General features: G+C 41.4%; 1 protein-coding gene across 7 annotated transcripts in view; it reads left to right on the top strand.

Moving 5' to 3' along the window:
- Window positions 1-24,737, top strand: part of RBM6 (RNA binding motif protein 6) — an 81,133-nt gene extending 56,396 nt beyond the window's left edge. For 6 of the 7 annotated variants that reach the window (XM_081525423.1, XM_081525419.1, XM_081525424.1 and 3 more), the window contains 15 exons: window positions 7,827-7,901; window positions 12,421-12,481; window positions 14,559-14,825; window positions 15,201-15,361; window positions 16,188-16,285; window positions 16,978-17,020; window positions 17,161-17,242; window positions 17,468-17,553; window positions 18,309-18,455; window positions 18,767-18,862; window positions 19,912-20,172; window positions 21,198-21,272; window positions 21,950-22,047; window positions 23,620-23,749; window positions 24,491-24,737. In XM_081525423.1, coding sequence (XP_081381549.1) covers window positions 7,836-7,901; window positions 12,421-12,481; window positions 14,559-14,825; window positions 15,201-15,361; window positions 16,188-16,285; window positions 16,978-17,020; window positions 17,161-17,242; window positions 17,468-17,553; window positions 18,309-18,455; window positions 18,767-18,862; window positions 19,912-20,172; window positions 21,198-21,272; window positions 21,950-22,047; window positions 23,620-23,749; window positions 24,491-24,616 — 1,797 coding nt within the window. In that variant the 5' untranslated portion in view covers window positions 7,827-7,835 and the 3' untranslated portion in view covers window positions 24,617-24,737. Of the gene's footprint in view, window positions 1-6,721; window positions 6,889-7,826; window positions 7,902-12,420; window positions 12,482-14,558; window positions 14,826-15,200; window positions 15,362-16,187; window positions 16,286-16,977; window positions 17,021-17,160; window positions 17,243-17,467; window positions 17,554-18,308; window positions 18,456-18,766; window positions 18,863-19,911; window positions 20,173-21,197; window positions 21,273-21,949; window positions 22,048-23,619; window positions 23,750-24,490 lie in introns of those variants that run through there. The other variant, XM_081525425.1, reaches the window with a different exon arrangement.

Raw genomic sequence — 24,737 nt, 5'->3', positions numbered from 1 at the left:
AGCATAAACTTTCTCACTCCATTTGTCTTTCTTCACTTCTGGTAATAATAAAAAACACTTTCCAGTGTGTGTTTCTCCTGATAAGAATTTCACGTAAAGATATGTGTTCCTTATTTGTTTAAAATGGTACTTGTTTGTTGTTCTCGTGCTTTGAAAAATAGTCGTAAAAAATAATCTTCATGAGAGCATTGCTAGATTTTGTTCACTACTGAACCCCCCATATTTCATCTGCTGTGAGGAAATAGCTGCTCTTGAATAATGAAAACATAGCCTGTTCTGGCTACGGATTTTGTGGGATGAGGAGGCAGTAGGGAAAAGGTTAAAGGCATTTTTAATCTGTAAAACTCTAGAAGTCTTCCCACAAGAACAAATAATCTCAGTATACTGAACTGAAATATTTTGGAGAGGAGCCAGCTGTGTTGTAATGTCTGACTACCTTCCTAAACTTCAAACTGGTGTGCATTGCCTTTTGACAGGACAAAACACAAAGTCGGAACTATCCTAAAAAATCTAGACATGCCTGCTCTTCTGTGTGCTGTAAACTTCAGGATGCTTCCTGACACTGCTCAAATCTCCCCTTTTTAATATGTTTCCCCGAGTTTTTCTTAAAAAGAGGAGAAATTTTTATGTATATGATCACTTATCTTGGTTATTCTGGTGATCGTCAAACAAATAAAAGGAATACCTTTTAATATACTAGATGGTGTATCCTTAGGTCTTGAGAATATTTCAAGGCATCCAAAGGTTAAGTGTGTGTTAGATTTCTAGAGCATACAGGTCTGAGCAGGAGGGTTTCTTGATGGCCGGAGGCTGTGCCTTTGTAGCACTTGATAGTACCTCTAGCTGGGATAGTGTTAGAGACTTCCTGGCTTTGTCTCCTCCCAGGCTCCTGGATTTCTGCCCTGTGCAGAGATCGTTCCCTTCTCTCCTAGACATACCTGCTACAGTAGCAGCCATGACGTTACAGCTCAGCAGATGTTGCTTCCTCAGTGTGGACCAATTTAACATGGGCACATCTTCCATGTGAAAAGCCATCCCTTATTTTTATTAGGGGCTGAAGCTTGATAATTCTGTGTTATTTGCATGTGAGAAGGAGTAGATCTAAAAGAGTGAAGGATCCTGTCCCAGTGAACCTTCTCTGACTTGAAGCTTGCATCGTTGGTCTTGTTGCTTCTGTCAGTGTGGCACTGGGTCTGTGGCGTTTTGACTAAGAAATAAAGAATGATGGGTGGTTGCTTCCCTGCAGTTGAACAGTGTGTGTTCAGAAATCTGGCAGCTTTTTATTTTATTCATCTTTTCAAGGCCCTGTTTCTGCAGAAAGTATGTCAGCTGGGTTCTCTGAAATGTCTGAGCCCAGGACATTGAAGCCAGAGAGGCTAATAGAGACTGCTTTTGAGAGAGCTAAGGTTCTTGGTTGGGAGGTTGGAGATAAAGAGCCAGGAGAAATAATCTCTTCATTGGTGAGGCCGGAAGAATAGCTGCTGCTGATTCTTTGGGGGACGCCTGGGGAACATTGTACGGCTTTTGTGGTGGGCTCAGCTGTGTGGCCTGTGGAGTGTCTTAGGACGTGTGGGCCTTATCTACTCTCTTGGTTGTTTCTGCTACCTCCAGTTGTCAGCTCTGAAAGAAAAAGAAATGAGAGAAATGGTTTGAATGTTATTCAGCAAAACAAAACAAAATAAGCTTTATATTTTCTACAGTGATGTTAGAAACTTCCTTTTTCTTCCCCTATAGTGACTCCATTTAGAGACCTAGACAGTGAAGCTTGAGTGTATGTCGAATTTAGGGTCCACTTTTCCCATAAGAAAAGAGCCAGGGAAACTAGAACAGTAGTTATCTCAGAATATGAAAGAATAAAATGGAGGTTATGGAAGCCTGAATTCTGAAAGGAATTCTGAGCATCAGTAAGCTATGTTCGAAGCTGATGTCCTCTTCCACAAAGATCTAGGTCATATCTTTATTTGGAAATTAATAATTGATTAACCAGAGAAATCTTAACTGAGGTCTTTATAAATTTTGGCTGAAACATTGTTCTAAACTATGGAAAATTATAACAAACTGAAAGTTTCAAAAATGATTTGCATCTTAGTGGTTCGTAGTTGTTGATTTTTCTCAGTACCGTTAGCTGGAGCTTGTAAATCGTTTCTTTGTGGTGAAGGAATTTGCTGAGTGCCTCATCTGCCTGGCAGTAACAGAGCCTCATCTTCTAACAAGGAAAGAAAAGACTTTTGGCTGTTTTGATCATTTAATTTATTTGATTTTTCATTTATTTGTTTGTTTTTACGTTGCCTCTTTGTTTTTGCTCAGATGACTCAGAATGGGAGAGTCTCATATATTCCCTGGTAGATGAGTTGATTTCTTCCTAAGTCTTCCTGGACTAAGTTTATGACATCATCTCCAAAACTGCAGATCACTGCTTTTCTTTGACAATGACAGAGACGTTCTCTAGAGGAGCTAGAATCTCACTTTAAGATCCACAAAAGAATGGCAGGGAGTGGTGGTGGAGTGGGCAGTTCATATTCACAGCACCAAATGCCTGTGTCGTTGGGACCTGTGTTGTGTTCCTGGAGCAGAGTTCATCTTGAGACCTTACTTCCACCAAGGCTGAGCCTGGTGGGGGTTGCTCAGTGAAACGCAGGCCAGCTGTATGGCTTCAGAGAACACATATAAGGTTTTAGTTTTAGCATGATACAAGTTGTTTCCTTTTAGGAAGTGACAGGTAAATTGGTCAGGTAGAAAAATAGTGTTATTAAGGAGCATTTTAGAAAACATGTTTACTGTGCTTTCATCTGGACAAGAAAAGATATCAAGATAAGTAGCTGCCCAGAGGGCATTGTCTCCTTGCTCCTCAGTCTTATTTGGACCCTCAAGTTCGATTCTGTTTCTAGCGGAGTTCCCTTCAGGACCTCACCTCGTGCTTGCTCAGAGGACAAGTTGGCTCCTGTCAGGTGAAAGGCCATTCTAAGCAAAGGGTACCTGGGAGTCAGTGGACCAAGCTAAGGTTGTCACAGAGCATTCTGTGTAGTTTCATCAGGATTCTTGGCCTCTCCTTCCTTCCTGTCCTTTTCCTCTTTCTGCCTCATTTTTGTTTTGGCCTTTGAGAATACTTAGTTTTACGAGATGTTTGAGCTGTTACATATCCTTGTACCAGAAAGAGTGAGTCTAGCTGCTTTACAAAGGATTTCTACAGAAAGCTTCCCTTTTATACTGAGGGGAATGACGTATAATCAGCCCTCCACATGCACAGATCTGCATCCATAGACACAGAGGGCCAGCTCTACTACACCATTTGTGCCAGACTGCAGCATCTTTGGATTATGGTATCCGTGGGGTCCCAGAACCAGTCTTCCGTGGTTATCAAGAGACGACTGTACATCTGTGTTAAGCCTGTTATTTTGTTCCTACTGGTTTATTCTTTCTGCCCATCCATTTGATTGTTGTCATTGAAATTCCCTGTAGTGTACCAGTTAGCAGCCATCTTTGTCTTAGATACAGCACCTAAAGTAATCGTAGGTGCTTTAAGCACATTAAGAATACCTTGAGCAGGCCAGTTTGGAGGACTGGCAACACTATCAGGATCTTTGTGACAGTTTCTCTAAAAATTCCTATGGTGCCATCGCCTGTGAATTTCTTTAGACGTTCGCTTGTGCGCTTTTTCATCAGAAGCCACCTCGGTGGTGTGGCAAGTGTTACAAGTTAGCTGACACTCGGGAAGTTTAAAAACAAAGAAAAGCAAGATGGTGAAAAGAAAATCTGCTGTTCAGTCCCATGTATATTGCTAACTAGCTCTATAATCCTGAACAAGTTGTTCTGTGTATCTCAGTCATACTTTCCCACGTGGAAATAGATTTTATATATCCCCTATTTGCAAGGATCGATCAAGATGACGTTCATGAAGAATGCCTTTGTAAACTGTAATTGCTTTGTGAATAAAGATTCCTATCTCTGATAGTACCAGTTTTCAGCCATCAGTAACCTGATTCTCCCATCCTGTGCTTGGAAGAAGCACAAATCTACAAAGAGGGCTTGCTGAGTTTTCAGTGTAAGTTGTATTCACAAGGCTCACATACTTTCCCCCTGCCCTTGATCCTGCCTGTCTCTCTCCGTTCTTGAATGGGATGACCTGTTATGTCACACAGCAGCTGTATTCTCAGTACAAAGTAGAACTGTGACTGTGCTTGTGGGAGATCTTCAACAAAGATGCAGAGCTGCTGCCAGAAATTTTCTTTTGTTTCCATTTTCTCCTGTACCCCCTAGTACCGTAAGAATCCTTGGGCTTGGTTATAAACCAGCTAAAACTTAAGGTAGAGTCTCAATTCTCTGACCCAAGTTCTTTTCACAGGTCACAAAATGGAGTTATCAAGTCTCCAAAAGCAGCAGATGAAAAGGGAAATGGAAATGTGCATGTTGAATTTAGCAGCCCTCAGGCACAGAGTATGGTTGTCCCTGAGGTGGAGAGCAAGGACTCGCTTTGCTGTTCAGAAGTTTAATTATCTCTCAGTCCTTGCAGCTTCACGTTAAGATACACTTAGGAACGCATCTGTGTGACTTTGTCAAGTGAGAGCTTTCGGTTTAGGAGGATTCAAGCAGGTTTTAATCTAATTTAAGCCTAATCTTCAACGACTGAGAAAGGGGGGTAGGTGTCTTTGGTTTTACTTTCAAATATATGGTGGTACATCTTTAGGAGCTTGATGTGGTTAATCAGACTTGTAGTCTTCATGGGGTTGCTTCAGGCCTTAATAAATATCCCACTAATTCAAATGATGAATAAAATTTCTAGTGTGTGAATGAAGATGGTAGGTAATAGACAATGAAATGTGGACAACCAAACAGTGATGAAATCATCCTACCCAACTCCCCACAGGTTGTTTCCCTAGGAGACACTGGCAGATATTGACTCTGTGAAACCTGAGGAAAAGACCTGACAGGCATGGGGGGAGTACAGTATATGTCACACCTGTGCTTGGTATATCTGAGCAGCTGATGTATGATAGCAACTGGGGAATAAGTCAACCATTCAAGTTTTTTCTGTGTCTGTTTATTCTTATTCAAACAGTTGGCTGTTTTTCAACAGTGATGGCTTTCACAACCATTTTGTATTCCTTAGCAGTGGTCTCTGGTAGCCTTATATCTAGCCATATGCGGGTGGAAAAGAAAGGGCCGTCTTAGTTGTAGATGGAGGACCCTGAGAAATAAGACAGTGCATGGGGAATTCCCTGGTTGTCCAGTGGTTAGAACTCTGTGCTTCCATTGCAGTGGGCACAGGTTTAATCCCTGGCCAGGGAACTAGGATCCTATAAGCTCTGCAGTGCAGTCAAAAAAAATTATACATGACCTTTGTAACATGAATTGAAGGTGATCTCCAATTGATCCTCTGTGAGTACTCCTAGCAGGGGGAGTTCCCTACCCTTGACAGCAAGTTCTCAGAGGCTCCTGGAACATTGTATTTGTTATCTGAGAAGTAGAATGTGCTCCTTGCCTTAGGAATTCCTGAATCTAGTGATGCCTCCAAGTGGTGAAATCAGAGTTTGCAACTGACTGCGATTCACAGTAGTGCCTTGTTCTGATGGCACTGTTCACTGTTCAAATAGCATCCCACATATTTTATGGACTGGGTGTATAGATGTGCACTATGACAGCAGAATCTTCCTTCAGAGCTACTATATGCTGAGCATGCCAGTCTTCCAGGCATAGTTGGATGCATTCAAGTCTTTTTTTTCATTCCATAAATGCTTATTAAGTTCCATTTCTGTACTAAGTAGTGGGCTGAGTACTGATAACAAAAGACCAGCAAGATTTAGCCTGGTTGATCAGATTTGGTCCAGCAGTTGAAAACTAACACTAAAGGCCGTCATAAAAATATAGGTTCTGACAGGCAATGACCCTGCCCTTATGAAAGCTTAGTCTTTCAATAGATTGAAATGGGGTGTGAAATATTAACCCCTGACAAGCAAGTGAGAAATACACTTATTAAGCCTAACTATATCCCATGCTAAGCATTTGACATGAATTAATTCATCTTCATAACCACCTTATGAGGTATACATACTGTTATTCCTACTTTACAAATAGAGGAAACTGAAGCTCAGAGAAGTTAAGGACCTTGCTGAATGTCATGGAGTGGAGGCAGGATACAAATTTAGGGAACTTGACTGAGAGTCCATACTTTTAAGTGACTTAAATGATATACTGCCTCTGGGTGGAAGGATACCATCTTCACCAACCTCCTATATGATAGGGCTTGGCAGAGTGATAATCCCCTGACCCTCCCTGTCTACACAGCTGTCTCTTTTTTCTAGACTGACTCCTCGGGCAGCTTACCTAACCCTTAGAGTGAGCAGGAGTTGCCAAATGCAGCCTGTAGCCACTTACCTACAGCCCTAGAAGTGAATCTGACTCTGCCTTTGACGAGCTAGGTAACCTTGCCTCTCTGAGCATGTTTCCTCATCTGTGAAGTGGAGAGAATGATCATGGCATCATTTAGGGGTTAAAGAAGATAACAACACACTTAATCTTTGGCTCTGAGTAAGCACTTCAAGTTGGTTAGCAAATTTTTGTTATCATCATCCTCTGGTCTTGAGAGCAAACCACAAAACAGTTTCTCAGAGACTAGATTCTAAGACCTAGGTAGGCGGGCAGGTTTTTTTTTTTTTTTTTGGTTTTGACAAGACAATAATTTTATTCTGTGTATTTCTCTTGACTCTTTTGGTGTGAAAAGCAGAGAGGTAAAGCATTATTTGACAGATGTATGGATTCAAGCAAGAAACTGAGGTCCAATTGCAAAGAAATGCCTTGTATAACTCAGAGCCCTGTCTGAGGAGACACAGAGGACCCTAGAGGGCGGAGAATGAACACAGCGCAGGGGCTAGTTCCAGAGTCGCATCCTCGGTTAGTTCACTTGCAAGTGTGGGTGAGGGTCCCTTGTCATTAGGCAGAGATTTTTTTTTTTCCCTCTGCTCTAACACCTATCTGCTGTCTAGTGTTTATTATTAAACAAAATTTATTTCATTTTTCTTGGTGTGAAAGAATTCGTGTTTTGTCCAAAATGCAGAGGCAAAGGAGCTCTGTAACTGCAGGCTTGTTGAACCCCTTTTCCCCACCTGTTCCTGTGCCAGACTTTCCCAAAGTGTTCATATGCCAGTGGTTGCTCCTCACTTCTCACGGCCAGCTCACTCCAAAGGCTCCAAGCCGCAGTGACGCTGCCGCCACCGCCGCCACCACCAGCAGCCACTCAGTTTCCTGCTCTAAGGATGTGACCTGCCGTGAAGCTTTCACAGTCCTCTTTCCTTCCTGTCTTCAGTGTTGTATCTCTTTCTTTTGGTGCTTTTGCCACGCAGCAGTATTACAAAAAAAAAAGTTTTCAGGCACCAAAGTGAAGAGCCCTTACTACCTTACCACAGGGATTTGAGTTAGCCATGGCAAAGAAGGAAATTGAGAGGGCTCCTGTGCCTCTGTGCTGAGAAGGAAGAAGTTTGCTTCTTGATAGTGTGCTAGCTCCCTAGCCAGGTGGGGGACTTGCTGGGATTATATGACCTCTGGAGGAATAGACCGGGCCTAACCTGCCCAAAGACAGCGCCCCCAACCCACAAGAGCCAAGGCCGAAGACCAATCTCACCTTCTCCCACTCCCTTTCCCTAAGCTTAAGCTTGCTCTGCCAGCAGACACTGCCCCAAGACTGGCTTATAACAGCCATTTTCTTTTGTCCATGAATAAGCTCACTCTTTGTAAAATGTTTCAGCGTGGGGGACTGGAAAGGCTCTCTGTGCCTTCCTGTCTCTTCATTTCTCCAAGGGTTAATGTTGATGGCTCTGTCTTTGTCTTCACAGGGAACTCTAATGATCCATGACAAAGAGGTCACACTCGAGTATGTACCAAGCCTGGATTTTTGGTACTGCAAATGGGTGAGTGCCTAGAATTCCTCTCTTTAGAAGTAAGGATCCAGCGTCATAGTTCCTCCACGTTTCCAGGAATGTGCCTGGTGTATTATACATTGCCGAGGGCAAAGTTTTTCTTTCTTGGTTCACTTCAAATGAACTGGAGATCAGGGCAAGGTCATCCCAGCTACTGCCTGTGGCCATAGAGGATTCAAGGCCTGTAGATGGAGACCTTTTCCCAGGGACATATGCCATGTTTTTGTTGATTTTGAACTGAAAGAAAAACAGTCCCTTGATTTAAAGCCTACCCCCAGTTACCTTTCCTGGGAGAGGTTAAAGAGGATTTATTAATCTTTCGAAAAATCTATATACAGAGGCTGAATCTATGAGAGGTATACATTTTTTTTGAATATTCAGGGGTTAAGGCAATGGCACCCCACTCCAGTAGTCTTGCCTGGAAAATCCCATGGACGGAGGAGTCTGGTAGGCTGCAGTCCATGGGGTCGCGAAGAGTCAGACTTCACTTTCACTCTTCTCTTTCCTGCATTGGAGAAGGAAATGGCAACCCACTCCAGTGTTCTTGCCTGGAGAATCCCAGAGACGGGGGAGCCTGGTGGGCTGCCGTCTATGGGGTCGCACAGAGTCGGACACGACTGAAGCGACTTAGCAGCAGCAGCAGCAAAGATATAGAACTTAAGGTAACGTAGTATTTATCCTCTGTTTAACTTCATATTCTTCTTGAATGGTATATTTAAAGATTTTAGGCTATACTCTTTTTAGATGTCCAGTTTGATTGCAAATGAGTGTGAACATAACATTTTATCATTTTTCATCACACTATTTAGTTTCAAAAGTAAGTTTGAAAAGTCTATAAAGTTTCTGAACCAAGATTCACTAAAAGTATTGTAGAACTTGATAAAATTAAGTAATGGCTTTAGCTTGACATTTTGAAATACAATTTAAATAGATATAGTTGTCATTAACCAAAGCATTCATAGTTCATGGATATATACCATAAGCTGTCAATTTAGAAAGACATTTAATTACTTTTTAAATGGTGATGAACTAAACATAACATTAAAGTTTGCTGTTTTAACCATTTTAAAGCATGTAATTCAGTAGCCTTCAGTACTTTCACAGTGAAGTGCAATCACCAACACTAATTCTAGAACTTTTTCTTCACCCTGAAGGAAACCCCATATCTATTAAATAGTCATTCCCCATTCCCCTTTCATTCAGTTTCTGGAAACCACTATTCTGTTTGTATCTCTTTGAATGTGCCTATTCTGAACATTTCACGTAAGTAGAACCATGTATTATGTGACCCTTTGTCTGCCTTCTTTCACTTACCATGTTTTCAGGGTTCATCTATGTTATAGTGTGTATCAGTATTTCATTTATTTTTATGGCTGAATAATAAATGGATATGCCACGTTTTGTTTATTCATCAGGCAATGGACATTTGCATTGTTTCCATTTCTTGGCTATTGACAATAAGAATACCATGAATATTCAGGTACAAGTTTTTGTTTGAAAACCTGTATTCAGTTCTTTTAGGTTTATGCCCAAGAGCAGAAATGTTGGGTCATATAGTACTTTCATGTTTTAATTCTTTGAGGAACTACTAAACTCTTTTCCATAGAAAGCAGCTGCACAGTTTACATTCCCATCAACAGTGTCTTAAGGGTTCCAGTTTTTCCACATCCTTACCAGCATTTGTTATTTTCTTGCCCCCCCAATGCCCCCCCACCTTTTTTTTGGTAGTAGTCATCAAACTATTTAACAACCACTAGTGGGTGTGAAATAGTATTTCATCTTCATGATCGTGATGCTGATTTGCAGTTCCCTAATGACTAGTGATGTTGAGCATCTTTTCTTGTGTTTGTTGCCACTTGTGTATCTGTTTTGGAAAAATGTGTATTCAAGTCTTCTGCCCATTTTTAAGTAGGTTGTTTGTCTTTTTGTTAAGTTGTAAGAGTTCTTCTTGGCAATTCCTTGGTGGTCCAGTGGTTAGGACTCAGCACTTTCACTGTGATGACCCAAATTCAGTCCCTGGTCAGGGAACTTATAAGCCACAAACTGTGCGCTGTGGGTCCCCCTGCAAAAAAAAAGGTTGTAAGAGTTCTTTATTTATATATTCTGGATGTTAATCCTTTATCAGATATGGTCGTTTAGGTCACTAAGTTGTGTCTGACTCTTGTGACCCCATTGACTATAGCCCACCAGGCTCCTCTGTCCTTGGGATTCTCGAGGCAGGAATACTGGAGTGGGTTGCCGTTTCCTTCTCCAGGGATTCTTCCCGGCCCAGGAATCGAACCGGGGTCAGATAGGGGATTTGCAAATATTTTCTCCCATTGTGTGTGTTGTTACTGTGTGTTACTTTCTTGATAGTATCCTTTGATATACAGAGTTTTAATTTTGATAAAATCCATTTCATCTATTTTTTTTTTTTCTTTTGTTGCTTGCCCTTTGGTATCATGAAAGTATTGTTAAAGCCAAGGTCTTGAAGATGTATCCTTATGTTTTCTTCTAAGGATTTGATAGTTTTGGCTTTTAAATATATTTAGACCTTTGATCTATTTTGAGTTAATTTTTGTTCAGGATATGAAGTAAGGGTCTATCTTCTTTGGAATGTGGATATTCGGTTTTCTGTGAACCATTTATTGAGTTAACTATTATTTCCCCATTGAATAGTTCTGGTACTCTTATTGGAAATAATTTGCCCATAGATATATAGATTTAGTTATATAGACTGTCAGTTTTATTCTGTTGATCTATATGTCTGTCCTCATGCTGTACCACATTGTTTTGATTATTGCAGCTCTATATAAGTTTTGGCAGTTGCAAAGTGTGAGTCCTTCAGTTTTGTTCTTTTCCTTGTCTTGGCTACTCAATGTCTCTTTACACTTTTGTATAAATTTGAAGATCATCTTTTCCATTTCTGCAAAAAGGCCATTAGAATTTTGAGAACATTTTGCATTTATATAGTGATTGTCTCTACATCTTGGAATTATGAGTGATTTTCCCCCATCTCTTTCCATAATTAGTTATAATGCACATGTATTGTTTATTATAATCAGAGCTGGAGGGAGCTAGCATTAAAGAGAAATTTTTGAACTGTTTTCTGTTAACCAGCAAAAAAAAAAGATGTTGGTATCTGATGTCAGAATTATACAACTGTTGCCAAGGATGTTACTTGAAAGAGCAGAATGGCTTGGTTAGATTGTCCCCTAAAACATCAGGCCACTCCTTTAGCTGTTTCAGGGGTATTTTGTAATTTCTGTGCTTCTCTGGAAGGGTTGAACTGCCAGTCCTGCATATGGAATCTTTGGCCTGATGTGAAATGCACTGACTTCTAAAAAAAATTCATAGCAGTAGTAGTCATAATAGCCAAGAAGTGGAAGCAGCCTTAATGCCTATCAGTTGATGAATGGATAAACTAAATGTAGTATAACCATACAGTGGAATACAATTTGGCAATAAAAAGGAATGAAGTACTGATCAGTGCTGCAGCATGAATGAACTTAAAAATACTATGCCAGACACAAAAGATCAATTCTGTGGGACTAAAGGTAAGAATGGAAGATGACTACACTAGGTTTTTCTTTGGGAGATGAAGAAAATGTTCTAAAGTTAAATTTTGGTGATGATCTTACTATAGATGTACTAGAAATCCTTGAATTGAACACTTGCTGCTGCTGCTGCTTAGTCGCTTCAGTCGTGTCTGACTCTGTGCGACCCCATAGACAGCAGCCCAAACTGACCAATTTTATGGTGTCTAAAACTATAGCTACCTAGGTTAGGATCATAACTCCCCCACTTAAAGCTCTGCTGTACAATCTTCCCACGGTATCTATAGGGAGTAGGTTCCCCTATATTTTGGTATCAAAATTCACAGATGCTCAAGTCCCTTATTAAAATGATTTTGTATTTGCATATAACCTAGGCACATTCCCTCATATACTTTAAAATCATCTCTAGATTACGTATAGTAGATAATACAATGTAAATGCTCTGTAACACTTCTAACATCCTCAGAACAGCTACCAGAGGCGCTACCTATGGATCTTCCTCCTCCTTCCATGCCCTTTTTAAGATCAGTGTTTGAGAAAGGAATTGATCACTGAATTCTTCTCGGTTCCAACCAAGCCTGAATCGGGCCATCATAACCAGTTCAGAATCAGATTTTGGGATGCAGGCTGAGCAGTCACAGCTTTAGGGCAGAATCTCCTATAAACCACTTAATAGTCCAGTTTCCTTAGTTAAGTTTACTTCCGAGAGAAATCTTTGTCCAGAGCAAAGGTATTTGGGGCTGTTCAAAGGTCCAGCCAGATACCCTGCTAGAGGCAGCTCTCAGACAGCAGCTCACTGGATTCTGTGCCAGCCAGCTCTGATGAGTAGAGGATATCAGACTGGTTAGGTTTTATGGGAATCTGGGATATGGCTTATTTCTTTCATTTTTGGCAGTTGTCACTGTGTTAGATATATATATATGGTTAATTTTTTTTTTTTTTGTCAAATTGAATTATTTTCTTTTCCCGTGCAGTGTAAGGCCAGCACTGGTGGACACCGATCTTCATGTTCATTTTGCAAGTGCCCAAGGGAAGGTGAGTGGTAGTAGAGGCGGAGGTGGTAGTTATTATTTTTTACACTGAACATGACAGATTTCCTGCTTTCCTTGGCTTTAAAGAGTGATCATCCCTAAATACAAGTTCATCTGTAAAATTCTTAAAAGTACAATGTGATAGCTAACTTTGTGTGACCTGTTAGTAAATAGTTTTGGGTCTCAGAGTTCTGCCAAGGGCAGGAGATGGGTTATGGGCTACTTAGCCTGGGCAGCTGACCAGAGGTCAGCAGCATTGTTACTTAGAATATTGTTACAGTTTAAGGATATTAGGTTGAGGAAGAGTCTACATGGCATTAGTCCATGTGACCCCCCACCCCCACTTCTTCAATTGGGGATAATTTGCTATTGTTATTGTTTTCTCGTTTATATTCTAAACATTTGAGGATCTTAACACAAAAACATTCCTTAAAGTAACAGTAAAAGTATAAACAAGACAAAATTAGGATTGAGGGAATGTGTTATTTTTATAGAGTGATAAACCTACCAGCTTCTCAGTGACTTGGTTTTAAAGTTAATTTTTGCTGAGAACCTCTAGGTAAACAACCTTAACAGTCTGTCAAAGGGATCTGTAACAGTAGTCCTATAACAATGACTGTTATGTGCCTCTTTCTGATATTATCCTGTAAGGAAAGCTAGTATCTGACAGTAAAATACACTTCAGTGCTGGGATCCTGGTAGTCTTCTAAAAGATCTGTTTGTTCCAAGGTTAGACTTTAGTGTGCCTCCAAGGAATTTTTTAGCTGGGCTTTTGGCCTGTAAGTGGAGATTCTCTCTCGAGTGAGGGGTGCGAAGTAGGTATTTTGAAAATCTTTGTGGGGAGGCTGTATATGCTCTAGAGACCAAACTGTCACGTGGCAAGGTGAGTAAATAACTTTCCTATCGACAGGTGGGAGACTTGTTGTATTACTCCAGTTAGGCAAAATTGTGTTTTCCCTCCAGAAAGTCATCTTTTCAGTCTGTTCTAACAAATGAATAAATGGTTTATATAAACCCTTGAGCACCATACCACTAAGATGGCTGAAACAGCTTTAAGCTAGAAACATACGTGGCAGGCATTCACTAGTCGCCTGTCACCACTGTTAAGTAATCTCTACACTGCTCCCGCAGAATGTCTCTTTGAGCCACATGACTTCCCTTAAGAATGAATTAATTGTTTTAAAAAAAAATGCCCCCAATTAACTGGACACATTATCCTGATATAGAAAGAGATTTGAAATGAATCACTTATATTTTGAAGGGCGTTTACCTGTTATAGTTATTGGCATGTAAATGAGCCTTGTACAGGTAGGTCTCTTCTTACTTTTGCAGAAGACTAGGGTGTCTAGTGTTGCAGAATTTGAGCAGCTATTTTAGCACTGTAACACTGGAAAAAGAAAGACTCCTAGGCATAACACATTTGATGTAAATGTTTCTAGCAAACTCCTAGAAAGACCATATGTTTAATAATTTTGTCCTCAGATCTGTTCTTATTAGTGGTATAATAGTAAAGTTCAGGATCTCATGAAAGATGTAAATGTTGGGGAAGTGATAAAAAACTCACTCATAAGATTAAATTTTTTAAATACTTAAGTTTCTTCTGTAAACTGTTCAATTTACTGTCTTATTAGCCTTTCTGCTTAAAGTTTGTCAGAGGACTTTTTTGTAGGTTTGTTGCTGTTGGTTGTTTTTTGTTTTTTGTTTTTTTTTACTTTGAAAAATATTCCAGGGAATTTTCTGGTGGACCAGTGGCTAAGACTCGGCACTTTTACTGTCTTGGTCCAGGTTCAGTCCCTGGGTAGGGAACTAAGATCCTGCAAGCCATACAGCTTGCAGGATATAAGCCAGTTCTCTGGCAGTATAGTGGTTAAGACTCTGAGCTTCCACTGCCAGGGGCACAGGTTCAATCCCTGGTCAGGGAAATAAGATCCCACATATTGTTCAGTGTGGCCAAAAAAAACAAAAATAAAACATTCTAGTGTGAGTATTTGTTGGCAAGTAAGGAGAAATCACAAGAGTAGTGTTTGGGGGATTAAAACCTGTTGGAGATTCTCTTTCTATTTCTGTTCATCTAATGACAGAAGCCAAGCAAGAATTAGTAACCTACCCTCAGCCTCAGAAAACATCCATACCAGCACTATCAGAAAAACAAGCCAGCCAACCCTCAAGGTCAGCTGATAAGGAATCTGAACCCAAGAAGAGGGAAGAAGGACAAGAACCACGCTTGGGACATCAAAAGAGAGAATCAGAAAGGTATCTGCCTCCTCGAAGGGAAGGGCTCACCTTCCGAAGAGACCGAGAGAAGGACCCATGGTCTGGGGAGACACGCCAGGATGGGGAAAGTAAAAGTAAGTGGTTTGTCAGGGCATGTACCAGTCTGTGACCACCACGGTTGGAGCATAGATGACCTGTACTGTGACTTCCTACACCCTAGTAGAAGAGCTCAACCTGATTGTAGACGCTATTGTTTTTTGCAGGCCTCGCTGACAGAATCTATATCCTCCAACTAGCAAGTTGCTATTCAAATGCAATAAGGCATAACTTTAGATTTCTAAGTATTGTGAAGAAAAGTGTGAAGTATTTGTTATAGAATCACCTTTGGTAGAGCAGGGTAACATCTGCAGTATTAAAAAAAAAATACACTCAAACTCTGAAGACTTCAAAATTGTAAACCTTTCTCTCTCTTTCCTTTTTCCTCTCCCATTTGTGCTTGGTTTGTTCAGCAATCATGCTAAAACGCATCTATCGTTCCACTCCACCTGAGGTGATAGTGGAAGTACTGGAGCCCTACGTCCGCCTTACTACTGCCAACATCCGTATCATCAAGAACAGAACGGGCCACATGGGCCACACCTATGGCTTTATTGACCTGGATTCCCACGCAGTGAGTTGCAGTTGTCCATCACCCCCATCCCCATCCCCCAGGCCCCTCACCCTCTTCTTTCACCCCAGGATGGCCTAGGAACAACTGGCTATGGAAACCTCAGGAAGGTTTGAAGGACTTGATCCTTAGAATTGTCATGTGCCACTTGGTACCATAACCCCTCTTATTGTTTCCTTTGGCTCATTCAGGTGAAGTGACTGCCCTTGAAAGTTGGAACTCTGAGTGGCTTTCCAGGTCCATTTTTTGTCTGGTGACATTTCAGTTTCCAGTTAAAATAAAGTGACAGCTTGGTCACTTGGCAAATCTGAGTACTGAACCTTTTCAAGATTTTGTTGAGTTTTCTAATTTCTTAAAATCATTTTGACCAATCACAGTTTTATGTTTGATGGTAACAGAACATTCGCCATTTTTCCTCAAAGTGTTGCTTTAATAGATTCTTGTGCCTTGAATTTCTAGTTGTGGGGCCCTTTTCCATGTAAGTAATGCAAGGGTAGCAATGAAAATTATGTTTTGTGCTCAAAAATCACAAGAGACTTTGTAAACTGAATCTGATGCAGTGACAGTTGCAGACTAAAAGAAGAGGATTTGAACTTTTGAAATTGATACTAAGAACTGATGCCTACACTGACCATTATTCTGATCAACGATTCATTGAGAGTTGCTTATTTTTGCCAGTGTGCTCTTAGTATTATAATTATGACCAGAACATAATGTTTAATAAAGTTGTTTTTTTTTTTTTTTTGAGAAGGAAAATCCATGTTCAGTTTTCTTTCACAGGACATGTCCTTTTCTCTCTTTGGGTTCAAATGAGTCTTTGTTTCCCCAGGAAGCTCTTCGAGTAGTGAAGATCTTGCAGAACCTTGATCCACCATTTAGCATTGCTGGGAAAATGGTAGCTGTAAACCTGGCCACTGGAAAACGAAGGTAAAGCAGAGGGGTGGGACTCCTTTGTGTTATCCCAGTCAGATGTTTGGGAGGCAGCTCTTACCTCTGACTGGAGATACAGATAGTAAAGCTTGCTTTCCCAGTGTGAGTTGGCTTCAGATACACATGTATATTTTCTTTTTCTATAGCTTGCCTTGTTCTTTCCCTAGATTTTTTTTTTTTTCCTTTTAAATAGTAGTACTGAGTACTTTAGTTTTTTCCCCTCTTAACTTTCCAGTATCTTTGGGCCCCAGGTGATGGTACAGCCTTGGATGTGCAAAAAAAAATTGCAATATATCCTTGCTCCCTGGAATCCTAAGAAAATGCTGTCTTGACTTTGTTCATACCCCCACAGTGCTGGGAAATCTTATTCTTCTTTACTCCTTCACTCATCTTGACCCAGAAGTGGTAACTGGGAAGTGGCAGCATCAGAGAGGCAGGCTTACAGGGAGGGGGCAGCTCTGTTCTGGTACCCTCAACTCAACTGCTGTTTTCCTCCAGCAGATAGTTATACAGGAGTCCCGCTGCTTCTCCCTTCGGGAGTCTCTGCATCACCAGACCTGCTGCTGTCTGGGTTGATTCCTTTCCATGCCACGGGAGGAATAGAGTTTCTCAGCAGATCTGTTAGGGTTGGGCACCCCTCAAGTGGCTTTTGGTAGCAGGCTCAAGACATGTTGTGTTGTTTGTTGCAGAAATGATTCTGGGGACCATTCTGACCATATGCACTACTATCAGGTAGGCTTCAGCAGTTGGGGAGTGCTTTGTTAAGATCCTCAAGTGACTGAAAAAGTGATCTTCAGTTCACTGTAGTGGGTGATTGTTAAGGTAAATGCCTACCCGAAGTTCCATAATTTTAACTTGTTTTTCTGTGATAGGGTAAAAAATATTTCCGAGATAGGCGGGGAGGTGGCAGAAATTCAGACTGGTCTTCCGATGTAAATCGACAAGGACAACAGTGTGAGTGACCTCTGTCTTATTTCTATTGTTCTTTCTGGTTTGATTGCCATTAATTGAAATCTTGATGGTCACAAAGTTGGCAAGAGACAAGGGGTGCTCACTCAGAGAGCTCCATTTACAGGTTTTCAGGTTGGCCGGCCTCCTTCTTAGATTGTTCTTGATGAGTCCCCAGCAAGGGCTTCTTTGGACAGGGGCTAACACTGGCTCTGGTTTTATTCCCTCTAGCTTCATCTGACTGCTACATATATGATTCTGCTACTGGCTACTATTATGACCCCTTGGCAGGAACTTATTATGACCCCAATACACAGGTGAGTTTGGGGCTTTGTTATTTTGTAAATGATTCTTATTTATTTATTTATTTTTAAAAAGATTTATTTATTTATTTTTGGCTGTGCTGGGTCTTCATTGCTGCACGGGCTTTTCTCTAGTTGTGGTGAGTGGGGACTACAACTACACTTCGTTGCAGCGAGTGGGCTTCTCATTGCAGTGGCTTCTCTTGTTGCCGAGCATAGGCTCTAGGCATGGGGCTTCAGCAGTTACAGCTCACAGGCTGTAGATCATGGGCTTAGTAGTTGTGGTGCATGGATTTAGTTGCTCTGCAGCATGTGGGATCTTCTTAAGCCAAGAATGGAACCCTTGTCCCCTGCATTGGCAGGCATTCTTAACTACTGGACCACAAGGGAAGTCCTTATTTTGGTGTGTATGTTTTGTTTTGGTTTTTTTTTGTGTGTGGGGGGGTGTTTTTAAATGTCCAGGTTTTATATTGAGTTAAAATTATGTAGGTGGATTTTAAAGATGGTAATCTTCATGTTAACTGTTATGTATATAAAAAAATCAATGCCTTGTGACATTACAGGCGAGAACAGTGCTGCTCTTGGGAAAAATGGACAGTGAGTGGTCTGGTTACCTCTTGACCCCTGGAATGGGTTTTTAGGTTGTTTGATATGTTCTCCTCTTAGGCAAGAGGGAGAAAGCTGTTTCTTTCCCTCAGAAGAGACCTGTGCTCCTTAGACCTGGAATTTCTGGGAAAGTGAAATGTTCTATAGACTTAACTGTTTTGCAGCAAGAAGTCTATGTACCCCAGGATCCTGGGTCCCCTGAGGAAGAAGATATCAAGGAGAAGAAACCCAGCAGTCAAGGAAAGTCAAGTAGCAAGAAGGAAACATCTAAAAGAGACAGCAAGGAGAAAAAAGACCGAGGAGTCACGAGGGTAAGAGGACTTGTGAATCCTTTTTGCCACGGTACACACTAAATGCATGTATCTTTCTAGATAGAATTGTAGTAAAGGCTGAAGGAGATAATGTATATAAATGTACTATCTGGTGCCTGACATAGAGTAATCACTCAATATATACTAAATGGAATGTGTTTAAACCTTTTTTTTTATTTTGGAATCACTATAGTAATATCACAGATATTTCACAAATTAAGAAGTTTGGAAAATCAGACTCATTTCAACAGGTGAACTCTAAACCCAGCTTTTATGAGTATCATATACAAATTACCTGGGATTTTGGTCAGTTTCAGGAAAATGCCAGTGAGGGGACAGCTCCCCCAGAAGATGTGTTTAAGAAGCCTCTGCCTCCCACTGTGAAGAAGGAAGAGAGTCCTCCACCAGTAAGGCTAAGCTGATGTGCTGGGCTAGGGCTGGGGCTGATTGCGAATGGGAAAGAAAGTTCAAAGGTTGATGACTCACTTCGGTATTGGTCCTGTAGTTCTCTGTGTCTCACAGACAAGGACTCCTCTTGAGTATAAACATGAGGTGAATTTTCCTGTCTGTTAATAGGAGTGTTCCTTGAGACTCAGAGGCCGTTATTTGTCCTTTTACTCTCTACCTTGTGCCGTTCCTACCAGACCAGAGAATGCCAGCCATTTTTAAGTTAGCATCTTGATTTTGTTAATTCTTCTCTTCTAAATGACCAAGGAAACATATTTTCCTGGCCCTAATGTTTTCTACTTTTTGATGCAGCATGAAAACATCTTAGATGTCAAGTGCATGCATATGTCATTTTTATCGTTTGCCTGCCAGAGTGAACAAGGCTAACACTGGTACCCATTTTTCAGATGCCTTAAAAGGGATAGTCTCAAGGTAATCAAAAGTTATTTTGATGCTAGGCCAATGATCATGCGTCACTATTTAACATTTTATATAAACTCATGATAAATACTTTTTGCTGCTCTACATTGTTGATTCAGGAGCTGGATCTGTTTACCTGGGTCTTTATCCTTTAGTTAGTTATAGTCCTTCTTCTAAATCTCTCTTGCTGTAGGGGTTTCTGTGGCCTGGATGAAAGCTGTCTTTTCTCCATGGGTTACAATGACTTGGAAATGACTGCTATCTCTGTCTCTTTAAAAGTAATTTGTAACTTTTAAACTCTTTGAGGGCTATGTGAGTTTCCATTTCTCTTCTTCTCATCACTCTTCTATTGCTAGCATAACTTCTAAGGGAACATTTCTGGCTTATCTCAGTGGACAAGGAGAAAAATCAAGTTCAAGCCATGTTGCCTCCATCTGGAAAATGAACAGTGTGGTCAATGGGCCTGTTTTGAACCCAGTTCATTATCCAAACCAGAAGAGAAGAAATGACATGCCCATATCAGAATATCTAGAAAACAGGCCCCAGATACAGGTTGAGTTTGTGTTAATCCCTGGCCTTCTCCTTCTAGCCTAAGGTGGTAAACCCTCTGATCGGCCTCCTGGGTGAATATGGAGGAGACAGTGACTATGAGGAGGAAGAGGAGGAGGAGCAGACCCCTCCTCCACAGCCCCGCACAGCACAGCCCCCACAGCGGGAGGAGCTGACCAAGAAGGAGAATGAAGAAGACAAGCTCACTGACTGGAATAAACTGGCTTGCCTGCTCTGCAGAAGACAGTTTCCCAATAAAGAAGTTTTAATCAAACACCAGCAGCTTTCAGATCTGCACAAGGTATTAGGGAACGGGCCCTGACCTTCTGAACTTTGACTGTCATCATTGATCATTACAGTAAATGAAGAAGCTTATGCTGTCCTTCTCACCCTGTCTCTTCCTCCAGCTTCTCTAATTAAATCAGTCTAATTCAAAAATGAGTTGTTTTTCCACCTTTTTGTTCATGAGTCGCTCTGCATTAAGACTGTGCCCAGCTTCAGAAAACTTTAGTGTGTAGACACAAGGCAAGCAGCATGGCTGGGGTTGAGGCACCAAGGATGGAGGCTGTGCTGAAGTCAGGAGGAGCAGGGGTCATGGAAAAGGACACTCACTTGCTGGGTTTCTCATCTTAGCTCTACTGTTAACTTCACAGTTGGTCTTCAGATAAAGCCCTTTACTTCTCTAATATTGGTGGCTTTACCTGGTTCCATCTAGCTCTGACAGGGTGCAGTTTTCTCGAAAGGTGAGTCACATTCTGCCATATCTTCATGTAGACACCTTAAGTTTCTTATATATTCCAGAGGGCATTGTGTAGTGAAGCCACTCATGAGGAGTGGGGTACCCTCAAGGAGTACAGGACTCTCAGAGCAATCTGTTGTTTTGTGTCCTTGGAGTTCCTTTTCATGTTTCTCTCTGGGCTTGAAAGAGTGACTACAGTCTGAGAATGGCTGGTGATGGTGGTGGTAGGCAGAACATGTGGGTATTTGGTTTTCTTCAGTGGTGTCTTCAGAGTCCCCTCTCCCATTTTTACCTTGGATAAAGAGATAGAAACCAGGTTTATGTCTTCTACATTTTGGGGAGAAGTAGGATAAAATTCTGCCTTGTGCCACAACATGGAACTAATCTTTGTGTCAGAACATGGGTTCCCATTGGTGAGGTTAATGCAAGATTTAGGGGATGCTGCTTGCGTAGTACAGTGATCACTTAGGAGAGTTGGCTGGTGAAAGGAGCCACAGTCCTAACACAGCTATCAGAAAAGGCCTAGAGGCATTGCTTGGACCACTCTTTTTTTAGACCTACACTCAAAGAACTCCTTCTCTTCTCAGCAAAACCTGGAAATCCACCGGAAGATAAAACAGTCTGAGCAGGAGTTAGCCTATCTGGAGAGGAGAGAACGGGAGGTAAGATTTGGTGGCATGTTAGCCCCTTGACCCCAACTCTTTTAGTTTTCTGGTGTAACATATGCAGGCTGTGCTGAAGATAGAGAACAAAGAAGCCCCAAAAGATGGTGTGTACATTTTTCAAAACTCATCAAACTACATTAAAGTGGTTGCATTTTTTTATTTATAAATTGTACTTTAATAAAATTTGTTTCTTCAAAAGTAATGTTAGGGTCTCGGGGTAGATCAAATAACACTCCTCTTTCTTGCCCAGCTTTTAAAATCAATGAAAGAATGTTGGCCCGGGCTGCTGAAATAGCATCTTTTATGGTTAAAAGCCAAGTTGGAGGAAGTAGCTTAGTCTGAGAGCTAAATGGACTTGCTATTTAGACCACACAATTAGGCAGACTCACTTAGGCAGCTACAGGCTTTACCGGCCTATGACGGGTCTTATGTGATTGTTAGGAATCCATTTGTGGAGGCTATCTTTTTCTCAGAGGAGGGGAAGATAACCTATTTGCAAATTTACCATTAAGAGAAGCCACTACTTTCTCACGAATGTTTAAAGTGAGAGATTCCAGGAGTTACCAGTTGAATTCCCTTCTGGTTATAAGAAATACCCAGAATAAAGTGAAACTTTCCCACTCCCCCACCCCCTCAGATGGAAATCTCAGATCTGTTCTTCTCCTTACCAACAGGGAAGGTTTAAAGAAAAAGGAAATGATCGCAGGGAAAAGCTCCAGTCTTTGGATTCTCCAGAAAGGAAACGCATTAAATACTCCAGGGAAACTGACAGGTAAACTAGAAACTCTTCACTCAGCCTGCACCTCAAGGCCTAGTGATCTCTTTCTCCGACTTGCTGCCTTTTTCTAATCTCAGATAGTGAGGTTATCGGGAACAGGTTCTGTCTGAACTCTTGAGCATGAGGTTCACCCCAGTCTTTTGACCACCTGTCTTAACACAGGCAGTATATATGTTTGCATGAAGGAATCATTGGCTGCTTAGCTGCTCAAAACCAGGGCTGGAGTGGCTGTGGTTGGGAACCCTTTCTTTTCTCATCAGTAGTGCTGTATCTCTTTATTAACCTGATAAGAATGTCACACTCTTGCACTTTTTCTACAGGGAACCTCCATTCTCACGTGTATGTGTGCTAGTTGCTCAATCATGTCCGACTCTTTGCAACCCCATGGACTGTAGCTGGCCAGGTTCCTCTGTCTATGGAATTATCCGGACAAGAATACTGGAATGGGTTGCTACATAAGTGCTGAATAAGTGGTTGGTTGGTGTTACATAATCTGTAGCTTCCTGTGCTTGTTTATGGTTAGAGAGCTCCCAAGTTTTGAGTCCAGAGTTATAAAATTTTCTGATAGCCCACTGTGTACAGATACTGTACCGAGTGCAAGGAATATTCAGGGGGATAAGATAAATATTATCTTTGGCTGTCTGAACACAGAATAAGGAAGGCTTCAGTGGTATTTTGTCTCATAGGGCAGACACAGAAATCCGGTGAGGAAGGGGGAGGCATTTCAGTTGCAGGGAACTGCATGTTTCATGGATGAAAGAGAGAGAAGTCGTGATGCATTTGAGAAGTTGTACATAGCCTGATGAGCTGAATACTGGGAAAATGTGGTTGAGTGACAAGGAGATGAGGCTGGCTCAGTCCAGTTCATGAAGTTCATGCTCTTTGAACACCTTACTTAAGATTTTGTCTTAGGGCACTAGGAGGTTATGAAATGATTTTAAGTAGGGTGTTGATGTAGTGAAATTTGAGCAGGTCTCTTCATTGGTAAGTGAAAGAACTGGTAGCCAGGACAGAACATGCCTCTGGGGAAAAAGGTCATGATTTAGCATGATGTTCATGGCTTTTCATAGTCTGGCTCAAGCAGCCTTTGGTCAACTCCTACCACTCCTCTTTCACTTCTCCGTGCTTGTGTTCTCCTTTCCTCCCATGCTTTTTCTAGCTCACAAGCTCATCATTCATTGAGAACCAGTTCAGGTATATACCTTTTTGTTAGAATTCCTCATTTGTGATGATACCACTTCAGGTTTGTGATTTTTTTATTTCCATAATAGATATCTACTGCTGCCACATCCATGGCTGAGCTCTTCAGTGTGCTGTAACCATCTGTTGACATATTATCCTTCTCACATCCTTTGCCATAGACAGGGTCAGGTCTTAGTCTCTGTATCCCCAGGACAAAGCTGGTTTCGTAGAGAGCAAGCACTGAAAGATACTGTTTAATACTCTTTTATTTTTTTAACTGTTTAATATTCTTAAGAGGAGGCATATCCGAATCAAGAGGACAGAGGTTTTTATTGGGCTCACAAGCATATCACTGGTGTCTTAGTATGTATGCTTCTTTTGCAGCGATCGTAAACCTGTTGGTAAAGAAGGCATCGACAATAGCAGCAAAGGAGGCTATGTCCAACAGGCCACTGGCTGGAGGAAGGGGGCAGGCCTCGGATATGGCCATCCAGGATTGGGTTCAGCGGAGGAGGTGAAATGGTTTCCGTCTTGTTAGGGGTATCATGAACCTGGTGTATACTTAGCTTTCCTCTCATTCTGTGGCCCACAACTATGTCCCAGCCTATTAGATGGGCTTTCTCCACCGCTGGCAAAGAACTTGAGAGCTGAGAAGCCTGTCAGTCTTGATAACTAGGTTATAGCTAGGCATGCTAGGCTCTTCGCAGTTTGATTAGCAATGGGAAGCAGAGAGAGAAGTCTGAATGGGGCTCTTTTTACTGTTACAAAGAGTAAGACATGGGGCAGCGTGGGAATCAGGCCATTTGAGAGTGAAGAATAATTTGGTGAAAAGAACCAGGGAACCAGCAATAAAAGGTACAAAGGCATCTCAGAGATGAATTGTCATCAGAGGTTTTTGATGGCTAAAATTTGAGGAGCATGATGTTAGTCCTGGTTCTCATGAAGGGCCTCACCCCTCATGTTTCAGGAAAAGAAGATAGAAAAGGTGATACAAGGGAACAGTGCACATTTTGTGTTGTCTTAGTCCCCGTCTGAAAATGTCAAGTATAAGAGGTTGGCTTCTCATATTTCTGATGTTGAATCCTGAAGTCATGGTGTCACCATCCTTCTTATTCACCTTGAGTGTTTATTAATTAAGCATTCTTTAAAAATTCTCCTAAATCTTGCTCTCCTTACTAGTCCAGAAATATTAAAGACCAGCCCTGAAGCTAATTAATTTACAGAGCCCACTTCAATGTTTGTCTTTGTTCTACAGACTGAAAGTCGGATGAGGGGTCCCAATGTGGGAACTCCAGGAAGAACCAGCAAGAGACAGTCCAATGAGACTTACCGAGATGCTGTGCGAAGAGTCATGTTTGCTCGGTATAAAGAACTCGATTAAAGAGTGGAGACAAGTCCCATAGGACACAACCTCCTTCTTGTTTTGTTTGTCCGTCTCTCTTTTTGTTTTGTTACTGTTCTTGCTGCTAGAACTTTTTTAAATAAACTTTTTTTCAATGTGA

The sequence above is a fragment of the Giraffa tippelskirchi genome, chromosome 9, assembly GCF_054371585.1.
Source record: "Giraffa tippelskirchi isolate mGirTip1 chromosome 9, T2T-mGirTip1v1.2.pri, whole genome shotgun sequence".
Lineage (NCBI taxonomy): Eukaryota > Metazoa > Chordata > Mammalia > Artiodactyla > Giraffidae > Giraffa > Giraffa tippelskirchi.
Note: the sequence above shows the minus strand (reverse complement) of the source record. Positions and strands in the feature narration are given on the sequence as shown.